The 14,200-nt window shown below is 31.1% G+C and overlaps 2 protein-coding genes across 3 annotated transcripts; both read right to left on the bottom strand.

Moving 5' to 3' along the window:
• Positions 1-2,129: 2,129 nt before the first annotated feature.
• LOC111299503 (membrane-anchored ubiquitin-fold protein 4-like) lies at positions 2,130-5,620 on the bottom strand. Of its 2 annotated transcripts, none has more exons than XM_022894716.2 (4): positions 5,370-5,620; positions 4,852-5,078; positions 2,616-2,786; positions 2,130-2,467 (listed from the first exon to the last, which is right to left on the bottom strand). In XM_022894716.2, exons 2-4 carry the CDS (start codon positions 4,979-4,981, stop codon positions 2,409-2,411), a joined length of 360 nt encoding a protein of 119 aa, XP_022750451.2. In that variant the 5' UTR covers positions 4,982-5,078; positions 5,370-5,620; the 3' UTR covers positions 2,130-2,408. The 2 variants fall into 2 exon arrangements, with proteins under 2 accessions (XP_022750451.2, XP_022750452.2); XM_022894717.2 differs by having other exon boundaries at positions 2,130-2,464.
• Positions 5,621-7,195: 1,575 nt separating this feature from the next.
• Positions 7,196-8,058, bottom strand: LOC111300478 (glutaredoxin-C1-like). The gene has a single exon (XM_022896110.2). It carries the CDS (start codon positions 7,983-7,985, stop codon positions 7,608-7,610), a length of 378 nt encoding a protein of 125 aa, XP_022751845.2. The 5' UTR covers positions 7,986-8,058; the 3' UTR covers positions 7,196-7,607.
• Positions 8,059-14,200: the final 6,142 nt, after the last annotated feature.

The raw sequence follows: 14,200 nt of genomic DNA, 5'->3' as shown, positions 1-14,200 counted from the left end.
AATGGCAAGAAAGGTGAAAGTGAAGGAAAAAGACCTTAGGAATTAGGATTGGATCAATATTAAATTTAATTCATTGAATAATAATAAACATTTTCTGTTGGATACTGGGAAGAAACTTATTGTTTAACTAGGTACAGCAGCACACTACAGTAGGCCGTAGGGTTGGCTCAAGATCGGTGGTTGTTGGGAAAAGAAATAAAAATCCGCTGATCAAACAAATATCCAAATAAAATAAATCAAATTATAAATTATTTTTATAAAAAATAATAATTTAATATAATACAATTTAATCCAAAATAACTTATATTCATAAAAGATTCATTAATTATAAAAAATTATAAAGATACAATCAATCAATCCAAATAAAATAAATTACACTCATGTAGATCTTTTTAAATTTTTTAATCTATTTATAAACATTCAAATTTAATCCACTCTTACATAAAAGTATTTAAGAATCGTGTCAAATTTTTATTTGATATTAATACTTTATATACTTATTAAAATTTATCTTAATATTTCGAATTTAAAACTTTTTTTCAAACTCGACTCATATTAAAAGAATAAAATAAAATCCATTTATTAAACCCATTTATTTAATAAAAAAACACTTTAAAAAAAATAAAACATTAAAAAAATGTATTTATGTATTAATATAATTATCATAATTTAATTATATTTATGTTATTCAAGTTAGGCTTGAACTTTAATTTTTTATGTTTAAGGCATAGCCTTAAATTTAAATGAGCTTGAAATTTTTGACTAAATTTATTTAAAAAATTTTAATTTTTTATTCAAATCATCTTTAAATTTAGACATATCTTTGAATTCAGATAAATAAGATGAATAGTCCAACCTTTAAGCAAATCTACTCATAAATATTTAAATATATATATTTATACAAATTTTTTATCTCACAAAATTTATAAATTTTTTATATTTTTCTTTCATATCTAATTTTAACAAGATTTTTATTATTTATAAATCTACTAATTTATTTACCAATAATCTCTTAAAGTTTTTTTCTTATCTTATTATCCATCAAATAAGATCTAACCTATCTAAACAAAATATCAAACAATTTGAGTCAATATCTCAACAGTGGTAAGATAAGGTATTAAGATAAACACGTTTTTTCTTGATTTTTCTTAGAGCTAAGCTCCTGGCTTCTAGGTTCGAATTGATTAATTCGTCTTCAAGTACTTCCCTTGAGTTATAAAACAGAAAGGGAATTTATACATTGTTGTAAGATAAGCCTGTTAATCTCCAAGGAAATGAAAATTTAACCTCCATTTTTCCTTCCACTACTGCTGCTGTTTCAAATGAATTCAGCAAAAGCTATACACCCTCTCACCGTGTAACGGTGTCTCTTTTTTTCCTTATACCAAAAACAGGTTAAAACCATGACATGTTCGTATATATACATATACACATATGATCTCATACATATATATATACACAATTGATATGAATAATATATTAATAGTCGTAAGTTATTCGAGTTTAATTCGAATAAAATTCAAATTTTACTCGATTATTATCAAGTAGAGCTCAAATTTGAGTAGTTCAATTTATCGATCAAATCAAATTCGAACATTTTTATATCTCATTCGAGTAACTCGTAAATTTAATCAAATTTTTTATTTTAATATATTTTTATTATTTTAATTAATAAAATATTTTAAACTTAAACTCAAATACAAATAATTGAATTTTTATCGAATATAAAAATCAAATTTATTTTTACATATTAATCGAATATAATCAAACAAATTCAAATGACTTAATTTTTATTTTAAATCAAACTCAGATTTTAAAAATAAAACTCGATTAAATTCAAATTAAATTTCAAATCTAACTTGAACTTAATACTATATTAACTTAAATTTAATCGATCACATGTATAATTAGCACTCTCAAGAGCAGAGTTTGGAGAGTGAACGGGTCAGGAGTTGAGGAAATTGGGGGTTACGGAAGGAAAGCAGTAACTTCTAAATCGGAAACCACAACAGATTTTGTTTTACACGATAAAATTTTGCTGGGCTCAGAAAGCGTCCAAGCCTATTCTCCGATCTTAATATAACATAACATATAGAATATATAAACATCATGGCTTGAAGAGTATCGTGTATATGTCAATGAATCCATAGGCTTTCTATTAGAAAAATAACGAAGAGAAAGGGCAGCTACCAAATACAAGAAACACCCATTTTATAAAAGACGCAAATACATCATCACCAACATCACTGTTACTCAAGAATGCCCCAAAACAACCCATGTAACAATGAGGGATGGCACTGTTTTACTAATTATTTTATGCTTCCAGCAACCATGTTTATATCGCAGCAGATCTCAGGAACCCGTGAGACCACCCCACCAGCTTAACTCTGAATCAGGACCGAATTTTTTTACAATATGGAACATGAACAGAAGTTTTTCCTGGGAGTCTCATCCACCACCTTTTCTGCTGTAGACAAAAAATTAACCACGTTTTAACAATTAGCAGATGCAGGAAAGAAACCATATAGAGTATGTGTTCAAATTCAAACTCTTACTATCAGTAGGCAACAAATAAACCACCTGCAGCATTAAAAACTTGGACAAGATCGGACTACCTGTTTTCGCTTTTGTTACAGATGGCTGCACAACCACATGCATGGTGATGACCGCTTTAGGAAGATCACCAAAAGGTACTCTACACTGGCCGACAGTCTTGTTGTTCTCTAAAATTTTTCCAGCATTTATCAGTTTGATGTCATTGGCTCCCTTAGGTGCAATTTTTTTATCTAAGACATATCAAAACAATTTTGATCCAACATTAGAAAGCACAGAGACAGCATTTTTTTTTATCTAGATCTTTGCTTTCACCATCCTAGTATAATAAGAGTTCAGAAACAGAACATCTCAAAGTTTAAACATCTAAGAAATAGGTATACCGATGCTACCTTATCCATTTTGACACTCACAATCTACCACAACTCCACAAATGAAGTGGAAAAAGAAAAGAGAACACAACAAAGATTGAAAGGAAATACGATGCATTGCTTGCCCAAACACAAAATTTTCGTTACTAAAATGTGTCACTCATGTGTGATTGGTTCATCAACACAAGCAAAACAGTTCCCTCCATCTCACTGCTTCCCTTATGATCAGCAGAAGAGATATGACTATCCATAGGGCAAAATACGTGAAGACAAGTAACACTAAAAGGACATGCTAAGCCATCCAGCAGTCTCAAGTCTAAGAGATAGTCCAACCCTTTAGCAGAAACCTCGAAAATTGCACACATTCTTTTAAGTAAAGTATCCTCAAAATCATCCTAGATTATCAAGCACAAAGGTTTTTGGACAAACATATGCGAGGTAAAACCTTTAAAGATGGGTGGGTAAAAATAAACTTATATACAGTATTGCCAAGAGAGCTACCACTACCATTGATGGTATAAGAATCATTCAACACAAAAGAGAAGAACAACAAGATGGCATAAGATAAGAAATAAAACATGCACAATCACCAATGAGTGCAGATTGTCAAATGAAATAATAACTATTAAGCAATTACAGCCCAAGAAATTTGAATGCCGAAAAGCAGGATGATTGAACAAGGTACTCACCCTACCAGAAGGCTAGAACAGAAATTTTGATGCTTTAACAAAGTTAGCTAGCAAGTATTACGACAAGAAAATATAAGGTCACGTTACCCTTACATTGAAAGCCTTCAAACAGTAAAGGCACAAGAAAGAAAACTCCAGGCAAAATCAAGATTAAAATTTAGACATAAATACAGATGTCAACACTTGCTCTATCTAAAAGAGGTATCATCCACATATGTATATGAAGTTATGAACATATATTTGATGTCTGGTGTCATTAACAGCCCATGTGCAATATGCAACAAAATGATGAAGAGTAGTAGTCTAAAACAAGGAACCCAGCACCAAGAGAAATAGGATAATAGATAAAATCGATAAACAGAAATTTTCAGTCATGCATAAGCAATCAGCATCAGCCTCATCCAAAATAAAATTAATCACATCAGAGAGCAAGAATCCACTTATAGGATCTAAAAACAGAAGGTGGATATGCTCGAAATTAAACAACTTAAGAAGTCTCCTATCAGAACACCATATTCATTGCAGCCTATTTCAAGGCTCAAACTTGGGAATTTCAACAAACCAATTACCAATTATTATCAAATTAAAGCCTGCCAGTGACCAGCGAATTTAAGTCAATACGATTAGACATTTAACTATAACAGAGAATTTTGTATTTGCTGTAAGATAGGAAAACAACTCTTGGATTAAGTTACACAAACACGACAACCGATTCTTTCCCAAAAAGTGCACATTGTTAACGTGATACAAGCAGCTAATAAATGCTATTTAAGCACTTTTAAACAATCAAACTTAAATGCCATATGTTGAACATAACTCAAAAACAAAAACTTTTAAGCACAAATTCTCCCCTCCACATTATCTTGTTTTCATGCTAATATTCCCACAAGTTTTTGATGAAGCAAAATTCGTTTGCAAGGAATATGAACAAATGTAAAAACAGAAACTTCTCAAATGACAAAGCATCATTCAGTGAACCCCTAACTAATAAAAACAAATGTAAGGGGAGCATTGAAACCAATTCATGCATCCCTAAGACCAACATAAAAGCAAAACATCCTTAATTTATTACAATTATGAACCTTAGCCGCAAAACCCGAATTTTGGTCATTAGAACTGGCCTTTGATCAAACTTAAAAATTTAACGTTAATCCTACATTTACAATGCAAAATGCAATAAAAACCAAATTCAAAGGAAACAAAAACTTAAAATTTTTACAGAAAGCGGAAGCACTGACCTTTAGGCCACTCAGCGACAATTCTTTCCTTGAGCATAGCAACTGTTGAGGCAGGTGAGTATCTAAATGGACCGATATCAGATCCATCATACAATCGAAACTTAAGTTCCACCAGTTCCTCCTCCGGCATTTGAAAAAAATTCAAACAAATAAAAGCCTTCTTTTAAAAAGAATAGCTATCACTCTTAAAATTCACCAATAAATACAATCTTTTCAGTTTTCGGTTCCTACATCAAAAACCAAACAAATAAAATCAATGAACCCCTTTTGTTTGGTTGCCTAGAAAAAGCAAGAAAATTGAATAGAAACTTAAATGAACAGAGCACCCTGTTTCTGTTTGGTTACCTGGAAAATGAAAGAAAGTAAGAGATTCTAAAATTACACCTCACTCCACTCCAACACTCAAAACTTTTTTAAAGAATAATAATAATAATAATAATAATAATAAAGAGATTCAAAATTATTGAGAAAAAAAAAAAACCCAAAACCAAAATTAAAATCACAACAAAATAAAATACCTTTTAAAAAATAGATGAAATGAATCCTCCAGCCTTTACAGATTCAAAATTTAGGTTAAATCTTGAAAAGAACCCCCGATTAGACCCGATCTTCACGCTTTCCTTTTCTTTTTCAGTAATTTTACTGCCTTTATTTTCTTGTCTCAATTGTTTTTTTATTTTTTTAAAAAAAATTTTTTTTGGTTGAGTCGAGAAAAAAAAGTGAGATTTCGAGCCGAATCTTTCAGTAAATGTTAACAAGACCAAGTTATAATCTTTTGTTTCAATCATTTATTTACTTAAATACTCTCCCAATAATCCTGCAATCTTTATGCGAATGATTTTCGTGATTATTACGTGGTAGGTTTTTATTGGCTGATTGGAAAGAGCAAATGAAAAGATGATGGTAGAGATTTGAAACTTCCCAGTCAAACTTTGACCAAAATTTAAGGCGCGGAAATTAAAACGCGTCGGTGACTCGCCGATAAAAGGTGTGAAAAGCGAAAGTATATGACACGGAAAGAAACTGCGCGTAGGCTTTCGTTTAATAACTTTTGAAGGAGTTGCCGACTGCCGAGTACTAAATTAAAGGCTACATTAATTATTGGAACTATAAAATAAATTGCAAAAGGACTTATTTATGTTTTGTGCCACTACAACTGGGTTGAAAGCCCATTTTTCGAATGAGTTTTGGGCTGAACAATTGTTTCCATACTATTTTCATGGGCTGAACCCATACTTGCATTTGCTCAACTTCTTTAAGTTTCAACGATGTGAAACAAACTGAGCTCGTTAAAATTTAAAATTTAAATTTATTAGATATTATTTTTTTAAAAAATAATTATATAAAAAAACTCGATTATATCTCCGGTTTTGAAGCTACATTATTGTCTGTTTTTGAAATTTCAATATGGAACATGCAAGCACTATATGATTAAAGCGGGTTAAGAAGAAATAGAGATAGGTTAGAACAATAGTTAACTAGCATTGTTAATTATATGATTGTATGGCCAAATGGATTAAGCTCAAAGTAAGTGATCAAGATTGAGGTTAAAATTATGAGATGGATGTTAGCAGCATCAGTGAAAAAAGTGGCATTTTTTCAGTTAACTAATAGTTTATGGCAGAAAGAATCAAAGGATCTCTCCCCCAAGGTAAAACCCAAATGAATTAAGAAGCCATGAGAAGGTGCCTCCTCCAACGCCCATCGACCTTAAAAGTTCCAAAAGGTCCTAACAATTTGGTCAATTCCCAACACCATAGGGACTAGGAAACCACCTGCCCTGACCCTTCCCCTCTACGCCCCCCCCCCCCCCCCCAACCAAAAAAATACACGTCATCATGTCCCACACAAATCACACGTGTTAAAACAACAGGAGAATAGATTGTACGGACGTTGAACGTCAGTTTGGTGAAAGAGGGTTCCCCTCCCTAGTCCCTATCTCGTAGGCCCAAATGTCAAGTTAGATCCTATCATGACTCGAGAGATGGAGAAGGGGTAAGGCCCGGGGGGGAGAGGGGGGGGGGGGGGGCGCTGCACGAAATGAAGGGTTCGGGTCATTCCGATCAAGCATCCGTTGTGATGTCTCGGATTAAACATGGTGATTTTTGGGGCAAAAATCTTTCAACTCGTGATTTGCTTTTTTACTGTTTTTAAGGCAGTAAAAGAACAGGCTTCTTGTCTAAGCGACCCCCCTCCCCCCAACCCTTTTCATTGCTTGGTCAAAAAAGGCAAACCATTGTCTGAAGGCGCGGGTCCGTATGAGTAAAACTAGATAGCTAGCTTTTACTTGATTTTATATGGATGAGCTCAAAAGGAACAGAGTTAAAAATCAGATAGTCCGCCATTAATATTTTAAATTCGTTACTGCTAATATTTCATACATACATTATAGAGGAAAATTAGTAAGATCGACAGAAACAAAAGAAAAATGAAGATTAAAGTGAGAAAACTCAGTGGAAAACACTATTTTGCTTTGAATTGCACAGAGGAGGGAGCCATTACATTTCACTCTCGAGATCAAGATTAGTGAAAACACAGAGGCCAGAGTAAACCAACCAAGACCTACTTGTAAAACATCAACAAGAAGAAGAAAAAGGAAAAGCTAGAAACTAAGACATAACAGTCATTGCTGTATCCAAAATGGAGTATACTCCAAAACCACTACTCCTCTTCCTCTGCCATACTTTTCTGTACCAGTCATTGGCAGGGTTATTTTAAAATGATATGATCAACGCCAAGGATAGGAGGAAAGACAATCAGAGCCAGAGAGCTCCAGCTTCTTTGAGAAGAGGAACAAGAGTGCCATTGATATGAGAAGCCATAACTCTATCCATTGCACCCACAAGTTTCCCACCAATGAACACAACAGGAACAGCAGGAGAGCTTCCGAGCAACCTTATCAAAGTCTTCTCCATATCTTTCCCTCTAGGATCTTCATCAAGTTCATAGACGGTTGGGTTCACTCCCAGGCCACAGAACAGCCTCTTTATGGCATGGCACATGCAGCAACTGCTAATACTAAAGATAACCACTGCATTCTCCGAAGCCAACCTCTCTATCCTCTCCAATGGGTCCCCACCATTACTCATGGTGGTTGGCATGTAAGATCCCGGTGAACCTGTCTGGAAATGCATTTTTCTAAGAAAAACTGAGTTTTTTTTTTTTATCGTATCAAAAAATTAATAGAGAAAAAAAAGTGTGAACGAGAGAAATATTTGAGTTTGGTGGTGAGGAATGATGGGAGGGTTTGATTGGTATTTATAGGGAGAGAGAGTGGGCTTGAGGGAAGAAAATCCAAAACATGGGCAAGTTTTTTGAGGGGAATCATGTTTTATTATTGTTACTTTAGTTAAAGTAAAATTAAACAAAGTTGACTCTTATTGCAAGTGATTTTGACAATTTAAAATACCATACAATTTGTATGATATATTAATATGATATGAAAATAAAAATTAAAAATGATATGATTTAAAATTTTAATAATTATTATATATAATTTTAATAAAATAAAAAATATATTTCATGTTTTTTAATCAACATAAATTATAATATGTAATTTTCATGTAAAATATAATATAAAAATATAAATTTTAATATTTTATATAATATAAATACATAAATCATCCTATCTAAGTAATGATGAGAGAAATGAGAATAAAAGGATTAATGCAAAGAAAATTTTGTAAAAAGAAATAAAAATGATCAAATTTCTTTTTATTTTATCCTTTTTTATTTGATTATGTATGACGTATCTTGCCTTCTATAAGAAAGAGAGAAACCCTTAAATTATGTTAATAATAATTGCTTTTAAATCTCATTAATTACACTAAGGTATGTGAATATCATTATATTATATAAATAAATCATCAAAAGAATGTGCAATAAGAGGGAAAGAGATTAATTAATTTTGCCAACATGCATGTCTTTAACTCAAAGGTTGATTTTTGCTTTTGTATCTGAGCATTTGGTCCAATAATATTACAATAACTTATTATTAACATGATCATCAAGCGGTGGAGATGATGAGCTCGAATGTGAACATTCTCAAAGGCTCTGATTCTATACATGCTGTAGTTTATCTTGGATTTGGGCGGTTTCTTTCATTTGTCTTTTCTTCTAGAGAAAATCTAAAAAAAACAACATTTAGGTCTCATAATTAATATTATCTGTTTGGCATCTTAGAATAAGATAGCTTCAACTAAGGAAGAATTTGATCTTTATTCATTTTAGACTAATTTCCTGTTCACCTAGGAGATAAAAAGGGTAATGATTCATAAGCTTAATTATATATGTAATTATCTATCTTTTTGAAGAAACAAAGTTTTGGATTCACTTTCAAGATATCCAAATCAGAACATTAGACTTTCCACTTCAAAATTTTGTCATCATCTCTCTTTATCAATAGAACTTTAGAAAGTACACACAAAAAAAAAGGTATAATATAAGATTTGGGTTTGTCTAGATTTAATCCCTTTGATAACTTATTTGATGAAATTTCCACGAGTGAGCACATGCAAATGTTGCTCCAATGGCTCACATTTGCAGCCTTGTTCTATGTATATGCAACAATGCCTGGCTTTTTTTGGTTTTTACTCATGATTATGAAGTTAAAATAAGAATGGGCAAATGGTTAAAGTAATGGAAAAGTTAAAAAAAAAAAAAAGGCACAAATATACATGATATTAAGAAAAATGTACGGAGATTCACATCCAACCTATAAGATATTATCTGTTTTAATTTAAAAATTTTATGATTTTATCATATAAAAAGATGTCTCATAAATTTTAGATTTAGATATATATATTATACCGTACCCTCATATTTTTTTAATATAAGATTTGAGGTATCACAAGCCGCTTCTTGAAAGCTTAACGAGGACATACTCATCAAACTAAAATTTGGCATCCTCATCAAATAGAATAATAGAATTAAAATTACATCAAATGTTAAAATTTTAAAAGTGACTTTTCACCATATAGTATTTAGTAACTTTTATAATATAAATTTTTATTTTTATTTATTAATGATCGTTCTAATACTTTTTGTAAAAATTCACATTTTATTTGTTAGATATTTATTTTAATCTAAAAATCTTATGATTTTATCCTATAAAAAATATTTTACGTATTTTAAATTTAAATCTTTATATATATATATAATACTATATTCACGTATATTTTTAACATGAAAAAAAAAAAAAAAGTTACTAGTTTTGGTATTTAGGTGGTGGGCCATTAGGCCTATGGCTTTTTTTTTTTTTTTTTTTGCGCAAGATGAGAAAAGGGAAGGGGACAGTGCTAGAGGGAAAGGCAAGGGTTATGGGTGAAGAAAAAGAACTGATATTATTCGATTGTGCTTGTCGGCTTCTTTTTCTACACACTGATATACCGAGCTCTCTGTTTCACTACTAATCTTAGTCCATTGCTCGAGAGATATATACCAAAAAGCAAAGGAAAAAAGAGCCTAATGCGCACTAGTAAACATGAAAGCGATGATTTGATGATTCGACTTTCACGCTTTTGGGAAGAAAAAAATGCATGCTTTTGAGAAAGGATGTCATAGTTTGACTGTGTAAGACTCACTGGATAATCTATATAGACGTTGTATTGCATGTACTGTCTGAAAGGCCTAAAAAGATTGAAAGGTTGAAATGACTTAACATTCAAGTCGCTATTGCCCTCTGCCTTTGGTACTAAAAAAAAGAAGTGTACGATTGTTCAACCATTAATTTATTGACTTTGAATTTGCTGAGGAAATTATTTTGGATCGAATTTGGTGTGATATTTTTAAATAATATATAATATTATAAAATTTAAAATTTTAATATGAATTTAAAATCAATTTTTTAAAAAATTGATTCGATTTTATTTAAATTTTATTAATTAAATTAAATTTGATTTATTAATTTATTAATTTTTTATATATTATTTTAATAAAAATTTTAATATATTTAAATAGATATATATAATTATTATTATTAATTATTTTTTTAATTAATTAACATGTCATTAAAATTAATATTTAAAATTATGAATTTAAAAAAATTTAAATACGTATTATTTTTTTTAATTAGGTATACAGTAGAGTTTATATTTAAATTTTCAAAAAAAATTAATTTTATTTTATAAAATTTTAAAAAATATAAAAATTAATAAAAATATATAACTTGATTTAATTGGATTTGTTTTTTACATTTTGATTTAAAATTTAATTCAAATTTAATATATACATTTATTATCTAAATTTAATCTGAATCAAATAAAAAAAATTTAAATTAAACCAAATACCATAATTTTAAATTAATTTTGATTTTCTTATTATTTTTTTTTCATCCCTGCTCAACCTCCCATGAGATTTGTGATATACTAAAAAACAAAAGTCACACGTGCCAATTTTTTTAATAAGGTCGGTGTTTTATATTGTCAATATCGAAATCCACGACGGCTTTTCTCAGCTTTTGTTCCTTATTTTGCTGTCTCAAGTTAAACCAGCTGACGTTACCCCAAAGTTGACTGTTTTTTTTTATTATTATTTTTGTTACCATCGAAACCATTTTTCTTTTGCTGTACTATTTATGTGTCGTTTTCACATTCAAAATAAGCAGTCTGATCTGTTTCTTAGATGAAAATGTTATTTGCATGGTTAAATCAGAGAAAGTTTTTGTTTTTTCAAGAAATTTGAAAATTCAGAGTTTTCAAAGCTTTTGTGGTTGGTGTGTATATGGATATGGGTTTTGAGATCTGACGGTGCTTTTGTCTTGTCGTATGTTCCCACAATTTTGTCATTAGTGAATGTTTGTTTTCTTGTTGGACAGGAAATAGAGTCATTTTAAACAAAAAAAAAAAAAAAACTCGTTTTTAATAAAGACTTAAGTGGATCAATATTTATCTGTTAATCGTTTGTTTAATCATGTTGCTGAAAGAGTCTTTAGATCGGGTGACATGATGTCTGCGGGAAGGTTGTTTTGGACGGTTAAACTTTGATTAAAGACGATTATATTTGATAATTTAAAATATGATAAAATTGAAATGATAATATAATATGAAAAATATAAAAATAATATAATTTAAAATTTTAATAATTATTATACGTAAGTTAAATAAAAATTAAAAATATATATTTTATATTTTTATGTCAATATAAATTATAATATATAATTTTTATAAAAAATATAATATAAATTTTAATATTATATATGATAAAAATATATAAATCATCAAATTTATAAATAATTTATCTTGCAGAGAAATGTCCAAAAATGCCAGAGCTATTATTTCGAGATGTACGCTAACATTCAAATCAATAATACAGAGAAGAGAAAAAAAAAGAAAAAAAAAAAAAGTATTGGTTGAAGAAGAGTACGAGATTCAGGATAAATTATTTAAAATCTTATAAAACATTTATCTAATATTCGTTAAATATTGAATCAATTGAGATGATCGTTAATTTGGCTAGCAAAATATTGACACAGCGACCACGTTAATGTTGGGAAAAACAACAATACCTACGCGCAGCAACCACACACAAAATAACAAGCTCAAATCAAGAATAAGAACACACAAATATATTTGGTTCGGCCCAACTCAAAATGGCCTACTCCAACTTAATCCACTATCAAATAAATCTTTACAATTGTGAGACTTTTAGAATGAGAAAAGTCTCCTAAAACTCCTTACTCAAAACTTAACCCAAAACCCAATTACACCCTTTAATAGCCTACTCACTTAGCTATTCTCTTGGTGTCTAACTCTATGGGGTTACTAAACTAAAACCAAAACATCTTATTTATAAGGGTGAAACCCTTTATACCTTTACTAAACTCCCGATGTGGGATACAAGATAAATTCAAACTTACTTAACTTTCGATGTGGGATTCTGAGATTCAAGGCAAATCCCAACAAATCCTCCCTTGACTTGAATCTCCAAACACTTCAACAGTATCTGCAAAGCTAACATGCTTACCTTTCTTCTTTTCTTTCATCACAGGCATTCCAGCAACTGAGCCTCCATCAAACATGTACAAGTGATTGACCCTATTCCCTTGTAGAATCACACTACCATTCTTGTACACTTTCAACCAATCATTACTACCATAATATGTGTACCCTCGAGAAGCTAACTCACCCAAAGTAATCAAATTGTAGTGACAATTTGGTACATACCTTACATGACGAAGTGTCCTAATAACACCATTGTGAGATTTAAGGCGAACACTCCCAATGCCTTGAATCTGCACATTTTCTTTGTTAGCAACCACAATATCCCCATACTTTTCATTCTCATTCAACTCCACAAAACAGCTCCTATCATTGCAAACATGAACTGTAGCAGCTGAATCTAAAACCCAACCTTTATCACTTTTCAAAGTCTGGGTCTCATCCACACAAGTTGTCAAAACAACATCATCATCATCAGACAAAATAGCAGCAGTATCACTCTTTTCTTCATCTGATTTCTTCTCATCATTCGCCCTTTTGAAAGCAGCCATATCCCTTCTCAGCTTCCTGCAGCGCACTTGGATATGTCCCTTCTCACCACAATAATAACATTCTACATCACTGTAATCTCTGTCTCTTGACTTGGATCTCCATCTTGATCCATCAATCCTCTTTTGAGTCCTCCCTCGATCAAAACCCTCTACAGCTAGTGTACTCCCCCCAGGTGATGAGTTCTGAGCTCCCATAAACCTTTCATTCTCACGCAACAGGGCAGTCACATCATCCAACTTCAAAGTAGACCTACCTACCAATACAGTCTGAACTAAAGGCCTATAAGACTTGGGCAAAGATGACAGCAAAATTAAAGCCTTCTCTTCATCTTTTAACTCATCAACAGAAATCGCTAGCAATTGAGAAACCAATCTATTAAACTCATTCAGGTGATTATGAAGACTCATACCTTCTTCCATCTTCAGAGAATACAGATCCATCTTTAAACATAATCTATTAGTCAATGACTTCGAAGCATAAATACCTTCAAGCTTATCCCACAAACTCTTCGGAGTACTCTCAGTCAACACACTGTATTTTACCTCTGGAGCTAGCGCCAATCTAATAGTACTAACAGCTTTCTTCTGAATCCTAATCCAATTAGCATCAGACATTCCCTCAGGCTTACTACTCTCTAATGCCTGATCCAACCCTTGTTGTACTAACAGATCTTGAATCGTACTTTGCCATAACATAAAATTACTCTTTCCATCAAATAACGGAATCTCAAACTTAGACATAGACATACCAGACATACCTTCTTCAGACATCTTCAAACACTGCTTCACGATCTCTTGGACCCACGAACCTAGAACCTCGAATCTGGAACCTCGCTCTGATACCACTTGTTGGGAAAAACA

This window comes from Durio zibethinus, chromosome 18, assembly GCF_047325235.1.
Source record: "Durio zibethinus cultivar Kanyao isolate XHJ-2024 chromosome 18, ASM4732523v1, whole genome shotgun sequence".
Classification (NCBI taxonomy): Eukaryota; Viridiplantae; Streptophyta; class Magnoliopsida; order Malvales; family Malvaceae; genus Durio; species Durio zibethinus.
Note: the sequence above shows the minus strand (reverse complement) of the source record. Positions and strands in the feature narration are given on the sequence as shown.

Bases quoted from the DNA above. Each gene is read 5' to 3' on its own strand.
- LOC111299503 (XM_022894716.2), bottom strand. From the start codon at position 4,981: ATGCCGGAGGAGGAACTGGTGGAACTTAAGTTTCGATTGTATGATGGA. The intron at 2,787-4,851 runs GTCAGTGCTTCC...GATATGTCTTAG, and splicing joins TGTCGCTGAGTGGCCTAAAG to ATAAAAAAATTGCACCTAAG. The intron at 2,468-2,615 runs GTAGTCCGATCT...TTTTGTCTACAG, and splicing joins TGTAACAAAAGCGAAAACAG to CAGAAAAGGTGGTGGATGAG.
- LOC111300478 (XM_022896110.2), bottom strand. From the start codon at position 7,985: ATGCATTTCCAGACAGGTTCACCGGGATCTTACATGCCAACCACCATG.